General features: G+C 38.9%; 12 protein-coding genes across 14 annotated transcripts; 6 read left to right on the top strand and 6 right to left on the bottom strand.

Moving 5' to 3' along the window:
- Positions 1-24: 24 nt before the first annotated feature.
- Positions 25-1,652, bottom strand: LOC115763060 (E3 ubiquitin-protein ligase CHIP). Its single transcript, XM_030705486.1, has 6 exons — positions 1,298-1,652; positions 1,039-1,237; positions 840-981; positions 660-765; positions 384-440; positions 25-320 (listed from the first exon to the last, which is right to left on the bottom strand). The coding sequence occupies exons 1-6, from the start codon at positions 1,418-1,420 to the stop codon at positions 78-80; spliced, it is 870 nt and encodes a 289-aa protein (XP_030561346.1). The 5' UTR covers positions 1,421-1,652; the 3' UTR covers positions 25-77.
- Positions 1,653-1,787: 135 nt separating this feature from the next.
- Positions 1,788-3,750, top strand: LOC115763059 (transcription initiation factor IIB). Its single transcript, XM_030705485.1, has 5 exons — positions 1,788-2,147; positions 2,202-2,338; positions 2,401-2,812; positions 2,868-3,102; positions 3,164-3,750. Exons 2-5 carry the CDS (start codon positions 2,322-2,324, stop codon positions 3,445-3,447), a joined length of 948 nt encoding a protein of 315 aa, XP_030561345.1. The 5' UTR covers positions 1,788-2,147; positions 2,202-2,321; the 3' UTR covers positions 3,448-3,750.
- Positions 3,751-3,925: 175 nt separating this feature from the next.
- Positions 3,926-6,618, bottom strand: LOC115763058 (TBC1 domain family member 16). The gene is made up of 2 exons (XM_030705484.1): positions 4,681-6,618; positions 3,926-4,606 (listed from the first exon to the last, which is right to left on the bottom strand). The coding sequence occupies exons 1-2, from the start codon at positions 6,214-6,216 to the stop codon at positions 3,983-3,985; spliced, it is 2,160 nt and encodes a 719-aa protein (XP_030561344.1). The 5' UTR covers positions 6,217-6,618; the 3' UTR covers positions 3,926-3,982.
- Positions 6,619-6,812: 194 nt separating this feature from the next.
- LOC115763186 (WD repeat and FYVE domain-containing protein 2) lies at positions 6,813-8,879 on the top strand. Its single transcript, XM_030705643.1, has 6 exons — positions 6,813-7,148; positions 7,222-7,569; positions 7,669-7,781; positions 7,865-7,991; positions 8,054-8,250; positions 8,307-8,879. Exons 1-6 carry the CDS (start codon positions 6,988-6,990, stop codon positions 8,585-8,587), a joined length of 1,227 nt encoding a protein of 408 aa, XP_030561503.1. The 5' UTR covers positions 6,813-6,987; the 3' UTR covers positions 8,588-8,879.
- A 127-nt stretch (positions 8,880-9,006) lies between these two features.
- LOC115763192 (small nuclear ribonucleoprotein-associated protein B) lies at positions 9,007-10,084 on the bottom strand. The gene is made up of 2 exons (XM_030705654.1): positions 9,939-10,084; positions 9,007-9,781 (listed from the first exon to the last, which is right to left on the bottom strand). Exons 1-2 carry the CDS (start codon positions 9,939-9,941, stop codon positions 9,188-9,190), a joined length of 597 nt encoding a protein of 198 aa, XP_030561514.1. The 5' UTR covers positions 9,942-10,084; the 3' UTR covers positions 9,007-9,187.
- A 150-nt stretch (positions 10,085-10,234) lies between these two features.
- LOC115763189 (ER lumen protein-retaining receptor) lies at positions 10,235-11,723 on the top strand. 2 transcript variants are annotated; one of them, XM_030705650.1, is made up of 2 exons: positions 10,235-10,366; positions 10,433-11,723. In XM_030705650.1, exon 2 carries the CDS (start codon positions 10,523-10,525, stop codon positions 11,159-11,161), a length of 639 nt encoding a protein of 212 aa, XP_030561510.1. In that variant the 5' UTR covers positions 10,235-10,366; positions 10,433-10,522; the 3' UTR covers positions 11,162-11,723. The 2 variants fall into 2 exon arrangements, with proteins under 2 accessions (XP_030561510.1, XP_030561509.1); XM_030705649.1 differs by having other exon boundaries at positions 10,235-10,371.
- A 443-nt stretch (positions 11,724-12,166) lies between these two features.
- LOC115763190 (COMM domain-containing protein 5) lies at positions 12,167-13,069 on the top strand. The gene is made up of 3 exons (XM_030705651.1): positions 12,167-12,542; positions 12,607-12,750; positions 12,803-13,069. The coding sequence occupies exons 1-3, from the start codon at positions 12,235-12,237 to the stop codon at positions 12,972-12,974; spliced, it is 624 nt and encodes a 207-aa protein (XP_030561511.1). The 5' UTR covers positions 12,167-12,234; the 3' UTR covers positions 12,975-13,069.
- On the bottom strand, positions 13,064-14,354 carry LOC115763187 (NAD-dependent protein deacetylase Sirt6). The gene is made up of 5 exons (XM_030705645.1): positions 14,271-14,354; positions 14,080-14,207; positions 13,598-14,020; positions 13,409-13,532; positions 13,064-13,352 (listed from the first exon to the last, which is right to left on the bottom strand). Exons 1-5 carry the CDS (start codon positions 14,334-14,336, stop codon positions 13,071-13,073), a joined length of 1,023 nt encoding a protein of 340 aa, XP_030561505.1. The 5' UTR covers positions 14,337-14,354; the 3' UTR covers positions 13,064-13,070.
- A 29-nt stretch (positions 14,355-14,383) lies between these two features.
- Positions 14,384-15,934, top strand: LOC115763188 (methionine aminopeptidase 1D, mitochondrial). 2 transcript variants are annotated; one of them, XM_030705646.1, is made up of 3 exons: positions 14,384-14,629; positions 14,688-15,649; positions 15,721-15,934. In XM_030705646.1, exons 2-3 carry the CDS (start codon positions 14,872-14,874, stop codon positions 15,915-15,917), a joined length of 975 nt encoding a protein of 324 aa, XP_030561506.1. In that variant the 5' UTR covers positions 14,384-14,629; positions 14,688-14,871; the 3' UTR covers positions 15,918-15,934. The 2 variants fall into 2 exon arrangements, with proteins under 2 accessions (XP_030561506.1, XP_030561507.1); XM_030705647.1 differs by having other exon boundaries at positions 14,387-14,629; positions 14,976-15,649.
- Positions 15,935-15,958: 24 nt separating this feature from the next.
- LOC115763191 (cilia- and flagella-associated protein 20) lies at positions 15,959-16,957 on the bottom strand. Its single transcript, XM_030705652.1, has 2 exons — positions 16,530-16,957; positions 15,959-16,461 (listed from the first exon to the last, which is right to left on the bottom strand). Exons 1-2 carry the CDS (start codon positions 16,803-16,805, stop codon positions 16,138-16,140), a joined length of 600 nt encoding a protein of 199 aa, XP_030561512.1. The 5' UTR covers positions 16,806-16,957; the 3' UTR covers positions 15,959-16,137.
- A 482-nt stretch (positions 16,958-17,439) lies between these two features.
- LOC115763056 (CD2 antigen cytoplasmic tail-binding protein 2 homolog) lies at positions 17,440-18,684 on the bottom strand. Its single transcript, XM_030705481.1, has 3 exons — positions 18,484-18,684; positions 18,229-18,421; positions 17,440-18,165 (listed from the first exon to the last, which is right to left on the bottom strand). The coding sequence occupies exons 1-3, from the start codon at positions 18,585-18,587 to the stop codon at positions 17,524-17,526; spliced, it is 939 nt and encodes a 312-aa protein (XP_030561341.1). The 5' UTR covers positions 18,588-18,684; the 3' UTR covers positions 17,440-17,523.
- A 63-nt stretch (positions 18,685-18,747) lies between these two features.
- LOC115763057 (U6 snRNA-associated Sm-like protein LSm4) lies at positions 18,748-19,678 on the top strand. The gene is made up of 4 exons (XM_030705483.1): positions 18,748-18,829; positions 18,901-18,942; positions 19,023-19,121; positions 19,239-19,678. Exons 1-4 carry the CDS (start codon positions 18,827-18,829, stop codon positions 19,557-19,559), a joined length of 465 nt encoding a protein of 154 aa, XP_030561343.1. The 5' UTR covers positions 18,748-18,826; the 3' UTR covers positions 19,560-19,678.
- Positions 19,679-19,803: the final 125 nt, after the last annotated feature.

Below are 19,803 nucleotides of genomic sequence, written 5' to 3'. Positions count from 1 at the left end.
TTTAACTGCTTCTAACAGCTATTTTATTACAATATATATATCTTTTGTGTTGTTTATAATTACAAAAAAACAACAATTTAATAATCTAAAGACCATTCATTGTCGGCAATAAATGAGTCAACTACCTCCTTCATTGAAAAGTTTGGTATTAACTGGTCTTGCGTGAGTTTGACTCGTGTAACAGGATCAAAATGGCCAACACGCTGCAAATGCTCCTCAATGTCCTTCCGCTCATAGGTGATACCAGATGGGGTGATCACAGGGTCAGTTAAAATCTCGAAGCTTATTTTTCCACATAGGAAATCCGGCACATCACGTTTCTGTAAATCAAATTTTACGCATTTAAATATAGTTTGCACTTGTAACTTAACTTTATTACTTACCCTTCGGCGTTCATCCACTTTTGCGAATATGTTGTTAAGCTCTTGGATGTGATCATCCTATAGGAAAAATGTATATAAATAAAAATGAGGCGTCAAATTACACTGTTTATGAATTCTTAACGTAGCATAGCGAAGTCCAAGTTAGAATACACAATATTATAGAATTCAATTATTACTGAATTCTTAAAAAGCTAACTATAGTTATGTGACGACACGCGAATAGAAATATTGATATTTCAATTGAGCTTAGTTATGCGAGTTCCATACAAAACTTACACATTCTTGTTCAATTTCCTGCTGTTTATCCTTTAGGTGTTCCTCATTCAAGTTTTCATTCAACTTTAAGCTGGCTAGACGGTTTTCCATATCATCTTTGATCAAGCTGACAATACATTAGGAAATATAGATCAAATTTTAAGGAACTTTCAAGTGAGAATTAACTAGGTGTACGATTACCGATTCAAATAACTCTGCAGCTCAATTTCTTGGTGTATTCGTTTTTCCTCTAGAACGTTCCAACGCTTTTTGCGTGCCAGTCTCAACTGCAATGTTATATCATCTCCGAAGTTCTGTTTTTGCTCCTTTGACAAATCATAGGCTTAAAATAAAGGACCATTAGAGCTCCAAGGGGATTTCCAATAATATACATGTCTACCTCGTTGAAGATGCTTTATTGCTTCATCATAATTATCTATCTCCATAAGGCCCTGTCCCAAGAAAAAATGTCCCTTTAGCAAATTTCCATCTATATCCAAAGCTCGCCGGCAATCCTGACAGCATAGCTCCCAACGCTTCAGCTTCAGATTGCAAAGGGCACGGTTTGTAAAATATGTTGCATTTGTGGGATTTTTAATCTATATAAATGTAATACACATATGATTCACATTTAAGTTTCAAGTTTATTAATGACTTACAATGGCCTTGGAGTAACATATAATCGCATCGTCATATTTGCGAGCTGCAAATAAACAATTGCCCTGTTCCTTCAATTGCAGGTCAGATAAATTTGTTGTTGAATAAATATGTTTGCTCGTCATGCTGGGAATAGTTTTGCTTTCTTAATCGTATTATATGTCTGAGAAAATTATTTATGTAGGCATAGAAATTGTCAAAAACAGCTGACACGAGTATCCTGAGCAATAGAAGCACTACAGAATTTGCGTATCATTTAATCCGTATTCCGATGCACCAAAAATAAAAGGGCCTCTCTTTTGTTTTTCTTCAACATAAAATACATATGTGTGTGTGTATGCAAGTAATTTTCGAAATCTGTTTAACACTACTATTTATCGATAGTCGCACATTATTGAGTGTGTAAAAAAGTTCGATATTAATTGTGCCGCATTGGGAATCAGTTAGTTATGCTATGTGATTAAGGGAAAATAAAATGTTTGTAAAGCAGTCTGACTTTTCGTTTCAAAAATAGTCTTGTAAATGAAAAATTGTATTCAATTGGAAAGCTGAGCTCGAAGCATCTTAGCTGTTCTCTGGCAACTTTATTGTTTTCGCTCTTATAAAAATAATATAAGCGCTTAAAAACAGTTTTAAAATAATATCGCAAAGCTCATCTATCTCTTTTCCGCTGATTACCGATAAATATTAAAATCAGCTGTTTTATAATGGCTCTGTAATCAGCTTTAAAATTTCGAAATTGTTTTGGTTCAACTCTTCAATTCTTGTCAAAGGCGGCGTTAACCGTTTTATTTTATTTACCCCATTTTCTAATATATGTAAATAGGATTTTTTTCAACACTGTAGCTCTTCGTAAGTATTTCGACAACCTGTTAAAAACATGTTACCACCATGTTAGTTTAACAGATATACGAAGAAGAAGAAGCGAATTATTTGTCAGTCTAAATTAGTTTTTTGCGTTTGCAAATAGAAAAAACGTAAAAGATTAAAAAATAGTTGAGCATAAAAACGATAAACTAGTATCAAATGGCTTCAACTTCAAGGTAAATAATATATTTAATATCCATTGTGAGTCATTTTAATAAGCATCATGGCAATTCACTAGACTCGAAAACAATAAGGTGTGCTGCTATGCACACCCCGAGTCTCCATTAATTGAGGATTATCGAGCTGGTGACATGATATGCTCAGAGTGTGGCTTGGTTGTTGGAGACCGCGTTATAGATGTGGGCTCCGAGTGGCGCACATTCAGCAACGAGAAAAGTGGTGTAGATCCCAGTCGTGTTGGCGGTCCAGAGAATCCCCTACTTAGTGGCGGTGATTTATCCACAATTATTGGTCCTGGCACAGGCTCAGCTTCATTCGATGCTTTCGGGGCACCCAAATACCAAAACAGACGCACTATGAGCAGTTCAGATCGTTCGCTAATCTCCGCATTCAAAGAAATTTCATCAATGGCTGATCGCATCAATTTACCCAAAACCATTGTCGACCGCGCAAACAACTTATTCAAGCAGGTGAGCAGAACAAGTATTTAGTTTGATAACTTTTATAGCCCGATTTGTTTTGCAGGTGCATGATGGTAAAAATCTAAAAGGACGCTCAAATGATGCCAAGGCATCCGCTTGCTTGTATATAGCCTGCCGCCAAGAAGGTGTTCCACGCACATTCAAGGAAATCTGTGCAGTTAGTAAGATTAGCAAGAAAGAAATCGGCAGATGCTTTAAGCTAACGTTAAAAGCACTTGAGACAAGTGTTGATTTAATTACCACTGCCGACTTTATGTGCCGTTTTTGTGCAAACTTGGGTAAGTTGATCGTTTAAAGGCAGTTTTAGATTCGACATCATTTTCTTCTATATAATTGCAGATTTGCCGAATATGGTGCAGCGAGCTGCTACACATATTGCAAAAAAAGCTGTGGAAATGGACATTGTACCTGGACGATCGCCAATCTCTGTGGCAGCCGCCGCAATTTATATGGCATCGCAAGCATCTGAGCATAAGCGCAGCCAAAAGGAAATTGGTGATATTGCTGGAGTAGCTGATGTGACCATAAGACAATCATATAAGCTAATGTACCCGCATGCGGCAAAACTATTTCCAGAGGATTTCAAGTTTACAACACCAATTGATCAGCTACCGCAAATGTAAAATATACTGCAGCAAAGAATATCGATGCTCAATCATCATTTATACCTTCAGAAACTAAGTTTGCAAAATTAGCAACATGGATATACATAAATATGTGTGTAGGGCATGCCTAGTTTTAAGGCAGAATTGACCATACTTTAATCACAAGAAAAATACGATTTTATTCATATTAAAAAGCCTTAAAACGCAAATGAACTCGCCTTGTTAAAATGCAGCACGAAGCTTGCACCAATGTAATTAAGATCAGAGAATCAAAATATATATATAGGGCATGACATACACGTTTGCTCAGTGCATTGTAAGAAAATAAATGCTCATGTTGCTGCTTTAAATAGTTACATTTACTATTATATTCAAAATTAAGCTTGTAACTTCTTAATTTATCTTTGAGGAAGTAAACATTTATTCAGCATAGGCATATATAATATAGTATATTTAGAAGCACTCGCTTAAAAGCTTTCATTATAACACATAATTGTAATATAGTATAAATAAGTAAGAGTAACTCGATATACAACAGTAGAAGCCACATAAATTAATCAATACCCAAAGAGCACTTCTCGTTATCCGTATGCCCCACACATTCCAAGGCAGGTCGATGCTCCGAGTCCCACATGCCAGGACCACAGCGCTTGCACAGACCACTTAATGTGCACGGAATCTTTGGCAACTGTCGATACTGATACAGCAAGCCGCGTGCCTTACGCAAAATCAGTTGGCCATCCATGTACATGGCCAGTGAGCTGAAGTGCAGCAGCATCTCGTCGGCACGCAAGTTCTGAGCAATGACATCATCCGCATAGACAGCTATTATGGCCAGGCAGAGGAACAAATGAAAGTAGTCTGTGAGATAGTTTGACCAGCAAGCCTCCCACATCCGTATGACCACGGCCTCGGTGAATTCCCGTTTAAAGCATAGCAAAAGCCAACGATGACAGAACAGTAGCTCCATGGCTTCGTTGTGTCGTTCCAAATGCTCGTAAAAACGCGGCAACATGAGTCTTATCAACTCACGCAGGTAGCTCAAATTGTGGTCCACGTCGTTATCCGTGGGCGTGCAAACAAAAAACGCTCGTTGCATTAAGCCCACAAAACACCAGAATGTTTCCGATTCGTTTTGCACTTCACACAACACGGGTGCCAGTAGATCACTCATGCCCTGGAAATAGAAAGATGATGGATAGAAAGAAGGGTCAATCACGAGATGGACTATGCTCACAAATAAGAACTTACCTGCGAGTAGGATATGCTCGTGTTGTAAATGGCAAAGTTTAGCAAAATGTTTTTCATCATCTCTGTGTTGGGATTGTCTTCACCGCAGAAAAAGGGATTTGTACGATCGGTGCGAACAACGTCCTTCTCGACAACGCACTGCACAGTCCTCCAGAATTGCACTTGCTGCTCCGGCGACATGGAGTACAAGCGCTTGCGTGTTATTTCATCATACTCCTGCCTCTTGATGTCCATCAGCACGGCCCTGTCCTCGAATGTTGATGAGAACGAATAGCACTTCAAGATGAAAGGCCAAACGGTTTTGCGCAGACTCTTTTCCAGGCCACCGAAAAAGACGCACTTGCGCAGCAATAAATCATCTTCGATTTGGCCCTTCTCGTTTAACAGCGTGCCATAGAAGAAGTTTGTGGTGATTCTTTTAACATTGCCCTCATCGGGATGCATCTCGGACTGTTTGACTTCGGGGCGACAGACCATAAAGTGTCGATACGGCAAGTTCATCTTCTCCTGGCCTGGAGCTAAGGTAATATTGTGTAGAAAACAGTGCCACTGGTGCAGCACTTGAGCCAAGTGATCCAATCCGCCGTAATGGAAATGTAGTATCTTGTATTGTGATTCGCGAGAAGCTATCACCAGCTGACCGGACGTGCACTTATCATCGTTGAAGAAGAGACGCAAGGAGCGCATTTGGCTAAGATCGACAGAAAAGCGACGCCCCCGGATTACTGCTTTGCGGCGTACAGTCGGCGTGGCGTTGGCGCTCTCCGGGAACACCAGGTTATGCTTGAAGGCCAGCAGCTCGGGGGTCATCCAGTTTGGGTTATTATCATCGGACACGGACCCATCCGAGTTTAGCTGATGCGTAGGCTGATTTGCTCGGCCAAGTACAGCCGCGTTGCTGCCCTCGCTGTCGGGTGAGGCAATAATACAATTGTATGATTGGGAGATGTTGCTGTTCTCGATCTGTGGATTGGAAATGGTTATGTTTACGGATGTAATGGGGTTCTTTTTGAGCAGAGCAGCTAAGTCGCCAATGGATGCAGTTTGTCCGCCCAGCAGCGGCTGCAACTCGTTCTTCAATTCCTGCATTTCAGCCGCGTTCTCCTCTTCGGCTCGCGTGCCCATTTCATGTTCTTGCTCATCGATGAGCCTGGGCGCGGGCACCGCCACCTGGGATGTGGGCGAGAAATGTCCATTAGTTGGTAGCATATCATGATTTCGATTGTGTATAGCCTCGCCGTCGGTGGTTGTCGAATTGCACTTGCAGAGCGAGGTGTTCGGTATCCATGTGAGAAGGAGGGTTGGTCTTTTGGCGCTGTTGTACTGATCTATGAAGGTTTTCGTGGTGCATGTCAAGTAGCCAGGATAGTGTAGGATATCTGATTCCTGGCGAGCCACAGTCGGTGGATGAATACAAACATTGTTCTTGCAAAAAAGTATTTCGTTGTCTTCATAAGCGATATCGATTTTTTCATCAGACCTCTCTTCGCCGAGTATAAAGTTGGATGCCTTTTTGATAATATTTCCAATTGGCATTTTTGATTAAATTGTGTTCCGTTAAGGCAAACCGTTATCCCAATTGCAGCCTTTTCTTTCGTTTAATAGAATTATACAAATGACTGCAGCAAAGTAGATGAGTTTTTCGGGAAGGTAACGCGCCTTATTATTTTGATTTTCGAACGTTTCTCACATAAGATAGTAACAAGGAGTAACCATCCTGTTGGTAGGCTCATCAGAATTGATTTTTAATTCTGCTTAAATTTTCAATTTCAATTTTCAACTTGGAATGTTTATAAGGTGGCTGTGAAGTAGGGAGTTGGATACCGACTCACGGTATTAATAATTTGAATGCAATAGTATCACAAATCGTTGACATAACTATCGGGTGGTCAAATAACCGATAATTTTTTAATTGTGCAGAAAAATGATTTCACTTAATAGAATAACCGTTTATTGTAGTTGGGCTCAGCATTTCGGATAAAATACGTTTTTCTGAGATTCAGGCATTAGGTTAAAAAAATTATCGAGTAGGCAAAAAAAATCGATAATTTGGTATCTCTTATTGGACAAGTGTGACCTCTTTAATTATTTAATTAAAAGAATTACCATTTTTTGTAGTAGGGGTCACACTGATCTTAATTTTGGATAAAATAAGTTTATTTGTGATTCATTCATTCAGTTAAACAAATTAACAATCAGCGGACAACACTGAACGCTTATCTGTGCTATTCAGTTAATTCACGCGGATACACACAATACCAACATAAGCATTTGCTATAGATCATAACTCTCGCTCTCAGTGAAAGAATGGCAGCCGAGATAAAACCAGCGCAGCGCAGCAACAACGATCGCTTTTTGTCAACCAAAAAGCCGGAGTTACTCAGTAAATTAGAGGGAAGCGGAGATGATGTAAACGCAGCTATTTTAATACCAGGCGAAAACGGAGTAATTAGCGTTTCTGACGACAAGTGCGTAAATAAATACAATAAACATTAGCTTTACCCACGCAAAATTTTCATTATGGCTTACTTTTGTATATAGAACTGTGCGAGTATGGCTTAAACGAGATTCCGGTCAATATTGGCCCAGTATTTGCCAGTATATGCCCTCAGGCTGTACGGCCATCGAATATGTTCCGGAGCTGCGACAATTGTACATTGGCCAAGACAACGGTACCGTCACCCAATACACACTCTCTGAGGACTGCAATCGCTTATCATTCATGCGCGACTATTTGTCGCATCAGGGTCGCGTTGTAGCCGTCGTATTTTCCAAGAGCCATAACTGGATACTCTCTGCTGGCAAAGATAAACAGTTCGCATACCATTGTACGGAGACCGCCAAGCGAGTGGGCGGATACAATTTTGAAACACCATGCACAGCGCTACAGTGAGTAAATAAGTAATCTCCGGTCGACATGAGATTGCAGCAGTAATGCTTTAATCAGAACAATTTGATTTGAAATTAATCAAATTAACTTTAATCTAGGTTTGATGCTTTAGCAAAATATGCATTCGTTGGAGATCATGCGGGTCAAATAACAATGCTGCGCTGCGAAGTGCAGGGAGTGCAGCTTATCACCACATTCAAAGGACACACGGGTAAAAACAATTGCAGACAATATCCTGGCAGTTGTGCAAGCCGATGCTGATAAGATTTTAACTAACACAAAATACCCTTTCAGCTGGCATTAGATGCTTAAGATGGGTCGAAGGTCCTCAGCTATTGTTCAGTGGTGCGTGCGATCAATCGGTTATTGTCTGGGATGTTGGTGGCAAGCGAGGCACAATTTACGAGTTGCAAGGCCATGGGTAACACACATACATCCATATCTGATAACAACATATTAACATGGAACACACCCTCAATTCAGCAACAAAGTATCGGCTTTGGCGTACGCCAACCACACTCAACAATTGATATCGTGCGGTGAGGATTCAGTTGTAGTGTTTTGGGAAATGAACGCGATGCGCAAGGAGGTGCCTGGCTGGGTGGAGTCCAATAATTGCCAGCTGTGCTCAAGACCATTCTTTTGGAACTTTCGTTCGATGATGGACCAAAAGCAATTGGGCAAGTTAATGAATTTATATTGAATGACTTGGTTTTTAAATGTTATTTTAATGCAGGCATACGACAACATCATTGCCGGCACTGCGGCAAAGCTGTTTGCGATAATTGCTCAACGAATCGCATCAATATACCCATAATGGGCTTTGAATTCGACGTGCGCTGCTGCGATCCATGCTACAAGCAGCTGCAGACAGTGGAGCGTCCATCCTTAGCAGCCTTTCACGATGCCAAGCATTCTATTGTGCATATGGACCTGGACGAGGAGCGTAAGCGTCTGCTGACCGTCGGCCAGGATCGACTCATCAAGGTGTGGGATTTGTCAACCATTTGGGCATAATGTTTATACTATGGCAACTGCAGCATGCATGACTTGACCGCAAGTTCGGCGTTTCAATTTTAAAAAATTATATTGTATTGTATTAAACTAAATAAAAATACCAAATACATATGTAAGTATTGAACGAAAAAGAATGAAATTTGCCACGGTTGGAAGCACTTTTACAATATAAGCAATGTTCAACATAAAACGCATATACATATAATTATAAATATTTACAATTGATAAGTTCTCTTTTCATCAAATTGAAATTGATGTAAAACGAAATTCCATGGATATCAATAAAAATCAAACAACGTCTGTAACATTCAAATAATTATATGTGTATGGACTTATTTAAAGCACGCGTAATATAAAAAATGTATATATATATAAATTTAAATGCTTCAATACTCAAATATTATTTTTATTTGCCTTTTCTTGCTCTTGAAAATGTAAAATAACTGATTGCTTTACATATCGAGTATATAGCTAGATGTCATTGATTCTTCATAATAAATCGAAATACGAAGAACCAATTCTCAGATTTACCCACATAAAAAGCCAATTACTGACTCAAATTTTATTTTATTTACTATATAGATAAACGGATGCTTTTAATTAATAGCCACCTCGACCTGGCGGTGGTGCGCCTCGCATCATTGGTGGTGGTCCTCTCATTGGTGGTGGTGCGCCGCGTCCGAGACTGCCTGGCATAGCAGGAATGCCGCCGGGAATCATGCCTGGCGGCGGTGCACCCATCATTGGGGCTCTGGGCACACCTCGACCCATCGGTGCCATGTGCTGTTGAGCGGGACCACCCACGCCTCTTACGGGCCCTTGCAAGCCAGCCGGTACGGACGATATGTTCATCGGTACGCCACGGCCAGCAACACGACCAATGCCTGGACCTGGGGCAGCGCCGGGAATGGGTACTCGTGGCAGGCCCTCCTCGGGTGGTGGCGGCCCTTCGACGGTAAGTGATACAATGTTCTCACCACGCAGCAGCACGAACCCCAGCACACGCTTCTCCTCCCGCTCTGGCACTTTCGAGTTCTTAGAGCGTATTTTACGGAACTCTTCGCAATCGCCCAATATAAGATTCATATGCTTATCAAATGCCTTGAAAGTTCCAATAAACGTCCTCGAATCCTGCAGTACAATTCGCACCCGATAGTTCAGGTGCTGAATCATTTTGTTATTCTTGCCTATGGTCTGAAAAATTAAAGCATAAATTATTTATTATTAAAACAAAGCATATTTTATAAAACAAAAAACAAGCATGGCCGGCAAGGCGGCATATTGAGGACCCAAACGTTTGCGAATTTCTTTTTTTGTATTTTTCTAAACAAAACATGCACATCAAACTTACCATTTTTGGGCCGTTATACTATTTCTTGATAATAAAACAATTAATAAATTTTAGCAGCTTATAATTATTTCTTTAAGTGAAAATAAAATGGCTAAACAAACTACTGCATCTCTGGCGACAATCAGCTTATCGACGCATTGATGTATATCGTTGTGTTGCGATTAGGGAATATAGGCGTTTTTATCGAATGTGCCGGTTTGCATTACTAATTCGATAATTGAATGCAGCCCTGTTTTTATATTCTGTTGAGAACAAATAAATTGTGCTCGAACGTCTCGGATGCTCATATATGTATGTGGCCACGTCACTTTGGCTCTCTTTGTTTCTCTCTTTTGTGCCGACATTCTACGTACATATAGGCGGCACAACACCAAAAAGTTTTAACTCGTTGGCAAAACAAGTGAAAATTAAACAAATTGTGTGGTTTGGTAAAGTACGGTATTGTAATTGCTAAAACATTATAGCATAATTGCAATTACTTTTATCCCATTCAGGGTGACGTCGCGAAAACCGTGCAACTACAAGAAAGAACACTCCGCCAATAAAAACGAAAGAAAAAAAAAAGAACTGACGAATCACTCAGAATGAATATTTTTCGGTTTGCTGGAGATTTATCGCATGTATTTGCTATAATAATACTATTGCTTAAAATATGGAAGACACGATCATGCGCCGGCATCTCTGGCAAATCTCAAATATTATTCGCTGTCGTCTATCTGACACGCTACCTGGACCTATTCACCACATACGTCAGCCTCTACAATTCGGTAATGAAGGTGCTCTTCCTGGCCACATCGGGCGCAACGGTCTATCTGATGTACGTGAAATTTAAGGCCACCTACGACCACAATCACGATTCGTTCCGCATTGAATTTTTGCTAATACCATGTGCTCTGCTATCTTTGGTAATTAATCACGAGTTTACATTGATGGAGGTGCTCTGGACATTCTCAATCTATTTGGAATCGGTTGCCATATTGCCGCAACTGTTCCTGGTTAGCAAGACCGGAGAGGCCGAATCGATTACAAGCCATTATTTGTTTGCCCTGGGCTCCTACCGTGCCCTGTATCTGCTCAATTGGGTCTATCGCTACATGGTGGAGTCCCATTATGATCTTATTGCGATCTTCGCGGGCATCGTCCAAACCATACTTTACTGCGATTTCTTTTATCTATATATTACCAAAGTGCTCAAAGGCAAAAAGCTACAGCTGCCAGCATAAGCAACAGCAGCCGCAGCAGCTAATAATTCCATTCGTGCGTGTGTGTGTGTGTGGTGCCGTCACAGCAGAGCCAGAGGAGGATGAGGCAAAGGATTTGGAGAGAGGAACAGCAATATTGAAGATGCGGACCGTGTTATTACATAGTAGATCTTTGTCGTATAACAGAAACAAAATATGATATTGTGTATCGAAAGGGAACATATTTTTTTGTGTTACATTTAGTTTAAAAGAAAAGAATAAGAAATTCAAATGTGGCACCAATTAATTTATGCATATACCAACTCAATGCAAATTATTAAAGTATACAAATAATGTACAAATTCTATTCATTATGATTTCCATCAGCATACAAAACAATTCAGCTATCGTAATTTGCTTATCAATGTATGAACGAGCATCTTTACATAAGCATGTATGCAACGCACTTGTGTGTATCTTATCTGACCTCGTCTGTTCCCACAACCAAAATCAAAATATTTACTAATTATAATTTAATTTACAAATAATAAATCAACCAGTTCTATCAACGTTTCTGGTCAACTTCGATACTATGAAAAAAAAATGTCTGATTAGAAAACTTTGTTAAAAATATGCCATTTAGTTGTTGGACCTAGCTTGCTTAAATGATCATCCACCAAATTAGCAGGTTATATATCAAAAACCGCTTGCTGCAAATTCAAAATTAATTTATATTGAAATTTTTATTCATTTTTGTTAAAACTACCCGCCTAGCGTAAAAATAGTAGTTTTAAAGGTCTTAATGCTGTCCCTCATCCGAATATTAAATAGTGATGTAAACCAAATCTTGGAAAAATTTTAATATTTAAAATATAAAATTCTGAAACATTGAAACTTTTTTATTATAATATTTTCAAGAGCAAGACCACTTGTGAATTCTAATTCAATCAAGATGTAGAAGAACCATTGTTCATTCGAGCGAGACAAATGTGTGCGATGAATTTGTTCATTGAACTTGAATCGTGTTCATCTCTAAATTGAACTAGTCCAATTGGAGCGATAACAAGATTGCATTAATAATATTTTGAAAGGAGAAAAAGATTGAAAAGCACAAAATGTCCTTAAATTTTCGTTATCATATATTAAAGAGCGTGAAACCATATACCATATACATTCCACAATTAAATAAATCAGCGCTTCGAGTCTTAATACAAGTCTCTGTGCATTACATTGAGACAAAAAAATCGTCAGCCGACGTCTTAGCACTCGCAATTAACAAACTGAAAAATGCAGGCCACGAAGTACCTAAGAATTTTTGTGAATTATTCACAATGGTGCTGCTGATCATGCAAATATATTTGCGATATCCAAAAGGTGTGGTTAAAGACCAGGAGCTGCGTCAGTGCTTAACTGAGGATTTGTGGTAAGCTTAAATAAACTATATAATATATAATTTAATAAAGTTACATCTATGTATGGCCCATTAGCTTCACAGATGCGTGCGCAGAGGATTTAACCAAGGTGCTGCTCAACCACCGCGCCACGCTTAGCAGAAATTTTGCGGAAACCAAAATGGAAAGAGCAAAAATGCTGGACATGCAATGGCGCATCAACATTTCCCTGGGCTCAACGTAAGTAAACGCGGATTTGTCCTGTCTTTATATTACATACGGATATCTTTAGGATGGCCCAACTGGATAAACCCACTATTGTGCTGCATTTCAAATTGAATAATGGCGAGTATCGCACCTTGGAGCTGCCATTATCAATGTTTCAACGTTTGCGATACAATGTGGCTGTGATGCTGAGCGAGCTGCAGTCATTGCAGAATCGCCCTGTTTTGAAACAGTTTTAGTTACTTAATTGCACTTAATTATAGATAATATTAGCTAGACTTTATTGCTATTTATAAATGTATTAACTTTTATTCTTAATACTATGCTAATGCTGATTATTCACTTTTTTTACGCTTTTTGATCATTTTTCCTTTAAGAAGCGGTTCACATTGTGTAGAGCCTGTATTTCGATTCTTTGCTGAAGATTTCTGATGTTCCTTAAATTGTTTATCCATTTCCTTGACATACTCTTGGGGCAGAGTCCATTCCGAAACGTTGGAATGCTTTGTAGGATCATACTCTTCCGTGTACTCTGGAATTTCAATGCCCAGACGCTTGCACACTTTCGTTAGTATATCATCAATATAACTCGAAATACTTAAATGCGCTTTCTTATCCTGTAAAGATAAGGCGCTTATTAAATAATTTATGGTTATCTTATAAGTGTTCTTACATGCTTTGTGGGCTGCAAGTTGCATATGACAAGTTTACCACCATGCTTGAGATTTTTGAGAGGTAAATTTCCGCTTGGGACAATTTGCAGAGTGGTACCAAGGGTTATATTAATATCAGCCATCCTACATTTTTAAAGATATATTTATTTAAGATGCGATAATCTTGAATAGTATTGGATATTTCTTACGTTGAATTCATAAATGCCATATCTAGGTCACGTTCGGGTAGGTCGTGTTCCCAATCTAAGACATTATCGTGCATAACTCCACCGCGACAGCTGCGACTATTGCCAATCTCAACGGACCGACATGGGAGTCCCAATAGCTTTTGGCCCACTGTCTCCACGGCCGTTTTGCGTACGAACTGCCGTCGACATTTCTGGCACTGCTCTATAAAGATATTGCCGTGAAGCTCGGCCAAGTATTTTCGATCTAGGCCAGACTTTAAATGCAGGCCGTCAATGTTTTGTGAGACGATATACTGAACATATCCATGTTCAACTAAAGACTTTAAGGCCATATGAGATTTGGTTGGCCTTGCTGCGTCAAAAGATGTGTTAAAAGTAGGCTTTTCGCCTTTTTGTTCAAGCGTCCAAACGCCCTTGGGCCCTCTGAAAGTATAATTGTCAAAAAAAACATAGAAACATAAAAACACAGTTTAATCAATTACCTAAAATCGGGAATACCAGCTGATGTGCTAAGGCCTGCACCCGTATGGAATACAACATGTTTAGAGTCTTTAATTAAGTTTGCAAGCTCCTTACATTTTTGGTTGACAATTTCTTCACTGTCGAAATTCTAAAAATCCAAAATTTTCTGGTTATTTATTTATGTATTGGATATAGAAATTTTACTGCTTACTTCTGGAACGCCTAGAATTCCTTTATTTTCGTATGCTGAAAGGCCATCTGCATAGTTGCAACTCATGACGTATATATTTAATATTTAATTAAATTGGCTTTTACTCGCGTTAAAAGGAGTTCTACGTTATACATGTCTGTTTGTTTACAAAAAATATTTGTTAGTACTATCGATTCCAATATCGATATTTCGCACTATCGATAAGTGTGCAACCTTGCAGTTGCCGTGCGTGCCCAGCTGTTCGAATTAAATTTTGGTTTATTTGTTGTTAAAAACAAAATGCGATTTCAACTATCAAGGAATGCATGGCATGTTTGTGGTCAATATATGCAGCGGAATTTTTTCCAACTTAGCAAGCGGTATGATCTATTTTAGATACAAAGGTTGTAATAGTATATTTTCTACTTATACTTACAGCTACAAAATTTAACATATTAAATAATTTAAACATTGCATACAATGCTATTGATTAAATGCTAGAAGCTGTTTTGTGAAAAAGAGTACCCAGCCTGCTACATAATATTGTGCCTACAAGCAAAACGATATGTTAAAAAAAAACCGCATATGAAAAGTACTCGAGGAATTTACGAGGATATATAACATGACCCAAATCTTAGTCTTGTCTTATATAATTAATCTGTTCAGCAATGTAAAATTATTAACTGAAGTGAAATTTAGTAATTCAAATGAATCTCTGTATTGCAGAGACAAGGGCAAATGGGAATTAATAAGCGCCGCCGGCAAAGTTTCTAATGAACGCAACGTTCCCGAGCACATACAAAAGCCGCCGTACTATTATAAAGAAATGCCGGCCGGCAATACATTAGGAACTCCTGAAATCAAAAATGAGGAACAGTTAAATCATATGCGTTCCTGCGGCAAGCTGGCAGCACAGATACTTCGGGAATGCGGCAAAATGGCAAAAGTTGGAATAACTACGGATCATATTGATGACTTTGCGCACCAGCGTATAATTTCAGAAAACGCCTACCCATCCCCACTTCGATATGTTGGATTCCCGAAATCATTGTGCACGTCTATTAACAATGTTGCCTGCCATGGTATACCGGACGACCGACCCTTAGCCGACGGTGATATAATAAACATTGATGTGACCGTCTACCAAAATGGTTGTCATGGCGATTGCTCGGAGACTTTTCTTGTCGGTCACGTCGATGAGCGTGGACGTTTTCTAGTGGATTCAACACGCGAGTGCCTAGAGAAGTGTATAGCTCTCTGTGGTCCGGGTGTGCCCTTTAATGAAATCGGCAAATACATACAGAAATATTGCCAAGAGCGTGACCTGGAATCCGTGGAAGCATTTATTGGCCATGGTATTGGTAGCTACTTTCACGGACCACCCGAAATTTATCATTACGGTAAGAAATCTTCAAAAGATTGCTACGTTTAAGTATTCACAAATTCTTCAATTTGCCAAATCGAAATGTAGCCAATGAGGCCCCGGGCCGAATGCAAGCGGGCATGACATTTACCATCGAGCCAATTTTGTCTCTTGGTAGCGGCGATATTGGCCTATTAGAAGACGGCTGGACGGCAGTTAGTTTAGACAATTCACGTAGCGCACAGTTTGAGCATACGATATTGATCACAGCAACTGGCGTTGAGGTGCTAACAAATGCTGTCTAAAGGATCAACGTTTACATAAATAGTGCATTTTTATTTGAAGGTGTGTACTAAAGGCATAATTGACATAGAATTCTTAATAAACACGTATGCCGGCAGCTTGCATGAAAATTTTTGTATTAAAGTGATTGTTAAAAGTTGAATATTCGCTGACTCTTGGTTGGCTATAAGTACTATAGTTGAATATGTTTGCCTGTATTTCATTAGATCGACGGCTAAATGGTTAACTGCAAATGGCATTTGACTTTTGAACTGGCTTTTGTATAGGCAAAAATAATTTAAATTCCGGAGGCAGTTCGTCCTCTGAATAAAGTCGATCCGAGAAATATACACGACGTATTCGACAGTTTGCGTGAATCTGCACCCGCAGTGTTTCAACATAGTTGGTGCCATAGGCGCGACGTGTAAAGTCTGACAAATTGAATTGTATCTGATTCCAACCCTCATCCAAGCGCATAGGCATTGTGCATATAAACGGCTTCACCCGAGTGGTAGATTGGTAATTGCTAGCGCGAAACCGGCGTCGCACATTTTTATCATCAAGAACCTGTTTACATATACAATAGAGATTAGTTTGCATTTCTGCATGTCTGCCTTTAAGCATATACCGCATACCTGTACTTCGAATGTAAAGTACTTTTTCATGTTCTTGATGATCATTACCAGAAATGGTAACTTGATGCCCAGCGTCTTCTTTGGATCAGCCGGACATGTTATAAACGTGGTGCTCACATTGGTTCCAACTATTTCGAGAACCAGACTCTGTATGTCATTGTCAGTAATGCGTTTAATATGGCCGTTTCGTACTTTTTTGTCCCAAAGCTGCAATGGCTTGGAACCAATGCTATAAAGTATTGACAAAAATCCCGATTGAAACGTGTTTTTGAACATTTCGCGCAATTAGTTGACTGTCGTAAGTGGTTACTCGATCTTTTGCAATTTTTTATTTGGCCAGTGGGCGCTGGCCGATAAATTTTGCGAAGCCGGAATTTGTGGGGATTACGAACACAAGCACAAAAGTATACTAATTTTCTTATGTCAATAAATTTGTAAACAAGAGTGTGTTGTTATTAGCAACAGAGATGTTGATAACTGACTATCAGATGTCTAACTATCGACCAACCACCACAGTTATCGGCCGGCTTTTCTGCAATTAACACTCATTTAATTAAAAACAGAGCACCTATATGCTCAATACCGTAAACTCCACAGTCTTCTCTTATTCCTTTCTTATATCTTTATTTCACAACTTTTCTTAAAGTCCATTCAGTTCTACAGCTCAAACATTAGTGCCGTCTCCACTCCTTCTTATCGGTGCTGTCTTATTTCCAACATCGATACATTCACGTTTTCTATCGATATATACATCGCTTAAATCTAATACCCAAGTATTTATTACAATCTTTATACCAAAATCATATGGAACCTCCCGTGCAATTTTGTTTACAATAAAGTAGTTTTTATTTTATATTAATATTTTAAAAACCACAACCTATCTTTTATAAAATTACTTTTATTAATTCTTCATATTCCATAAAAGTCAAGAACACAACTGACTTAAATAATTCAAAACACATCTGTTTCTATATGCATTTACAATTATTATTACTTATAAATACAAATCGAAATCTATTCTATTGCTTGAATAAAAATTTGAATGTTCACCAACTTTGCGCACATACACTCCATTCTTAAAATAGTCCCCTTGAGACCAATTAAACATTTTCTCTGTACTATATGGGCCCTGAATGTCGTCATCAGTCTGCTTCCATTTAAACTCCCATTTTATTTCGTTTGTATTTGGCTCCATTGTTTTCTGTGAATCCTTTAAAAGCTTGGACTCTTTTTCCTCGAAATCATCCGCATACATATCGAAAGATTCCCCGGCTGACTTGCTTGTGCTTGGCAGATCTTCGAGCTTCTGCTTTATCTTTTCGTAAGTTTCTTGATAAACATCCATATTTCCAGTATTTGAAAGAATTTCATTCGCCAGTTCGGTTAGCTTTGATATTTGTTGCGATTCATTGCTCTCTATGCCGGCTTTCTTTTGCCTCAGCTTCTCAAGAGTTGACAACTTGGGACGCTTACGGCCCAATCTTTGCAAAGCCATCTGTACGCTCTCGCCCGGTTTCATGTACTCAAGCATTTTTCCAAATGCCATTGACAGATTAAATGGATTCACAGGTAAACTGTCATCTGCAGAGTTTTCTTCACCATTGTTTGGATCAAAGTAGTTCTTGTCTTTCTCCACCTATCGCATTAATTAGTAAATGATTAATATAAATACATTACCATAATGAAAACAGGCGCTTACCTTAACCCAGTCAATGTTATCCAACCAGTTATCCTTAATCTCGGCCTCTTTGTTCCAATGATAGTGACCATCCTTATCGAAATGACCTTCTTCAAGTTCTTCACGCATATTAAACGGAGTTATCTTCACATCGTCTTCCACTTTCCCTACGCCTTCCTCTCCACCTTCAATATCGCTATCATTAAGGTTGTCTCTAAAATATAAACAATATCTTGTGTTCTTTTGTTTATTTTGGAATATGCACGCTTAACTCACCGTTCGTAGTCGTCAGAGTCCTCTTCGTCTGAGTCCAGGGTGTGCTTCTTTTTAAACGTTTCACTATCAGGTAGGCCAAAATGTTGTTTCCTTTTCGATGCCATGGTTCAATCAAATATGTAGTTTTAGTCTGTTTATAACTATCAGTTGCGTTATTTAGCCACTTATAAACACATATTTATTATTTCTTCAGAGTTGCAGCGAAGCGTTGCGAACAAGTTCGATCGAACCAAGTTTTTAATTGTGGTTCATAAAGTTCATTCGAATATGCGATTGATATCGATATCCTGAATACTTTCATCTCTGAGATACTCATTGGTTATTTTATAAAAATAATATAAAAATGGTAAGTAATGCTATTTTTCTTAGCTAATAAGTAAGCGAACAGTTTTAAAACAACAATATTTCTAATTCCAGCTGCCGTTATCACTCTTAAAAACAGCACAAAGTCATCCCATGGTAAGTACGCCGGTGTTTATATTTAAGGGCACCTTTTGGATTTGTTTGTTGGTTGTTTCTTAATGAATTTCTTTTGACAGCTGGTTGAGTTAAAAAATGGAGAAACCTACAATGGACACTTAGTTAGTTGCGACTCCTGGATGAATATTAACTTACGCGATGTAATTTGTACTTCAAAGGTATGTACACTCCGCACCGGGAGCGGCGGCTTACCGGCAAAGAATCAATATCTTATTTGTAAAATAAACTTTCTGGAGCCTCGAACTGTATATTTAAAATGGAATATTTCTTTTTAGGATGGAGACCGGTTTTGGCGCATGCCAGAATGCTACATACGTGGAAGTACAATTAAGTATTTACGTATTCCAGATGAAGTGATTGACATGGTAAAGGAGGATGCACAAGCTAAATCGCGAAATCGCGCCGAAATGAACAAGAACCGTGGCGGCAATTCCTCACAGAACCAAAACCAACGTGCACCTCGAAGCGGGAACCGAAATAGTTTCGGTATTCGCAGTGGGCCCAGTGGTGGAGGGCTGGGGAATGGCGGTATGCGTGCCGGTAATTCGGGGCAGGGAAATCGTCCACCCATGCAGGGCAACAAGCTTAGAAAGTAATAAAATGTAATGTTAAAAATGATTAAAATTGCGATCCATTCGATTTTAATTTGCACATGGTATTCTTTGTTTTGGATGCCTTTGTTTGTTAAGAGCATTCGCCTTGATCAGCAAAATGTTCTATGCATAAACACCAATATTATATTCGCTTGAAAGGATATCTTAATTGTAAAAGTAAATATAATTATATTCTAATTTGGTCATTTAAATTGTCCTAAATATCGATATAATTAAATTGACTGTT

Source organism: Drosophila novamexicana, unplaced genomic scaffold (genome assembly GCF_003285875.2).
Source record: "Drosophila novamexicana strain 15010-1031.04,08,12 unplaced genomic scaffold, DnovRS2.1 tig00000689-arrow-pilon, whole genome shotgun sequence".
Taxonomy (NCBI): Eukaryota; Metazoa; Arthropoda; class Insecta; order Diptera; family Drosophilidae; genus Drosophila; species Drosophila novamexicana.
The sequence above is the reverse complement of the archived record's forward strand: the minus strand, read 5'-3'. Positions and strand labels throughout refer to the sequence as shown.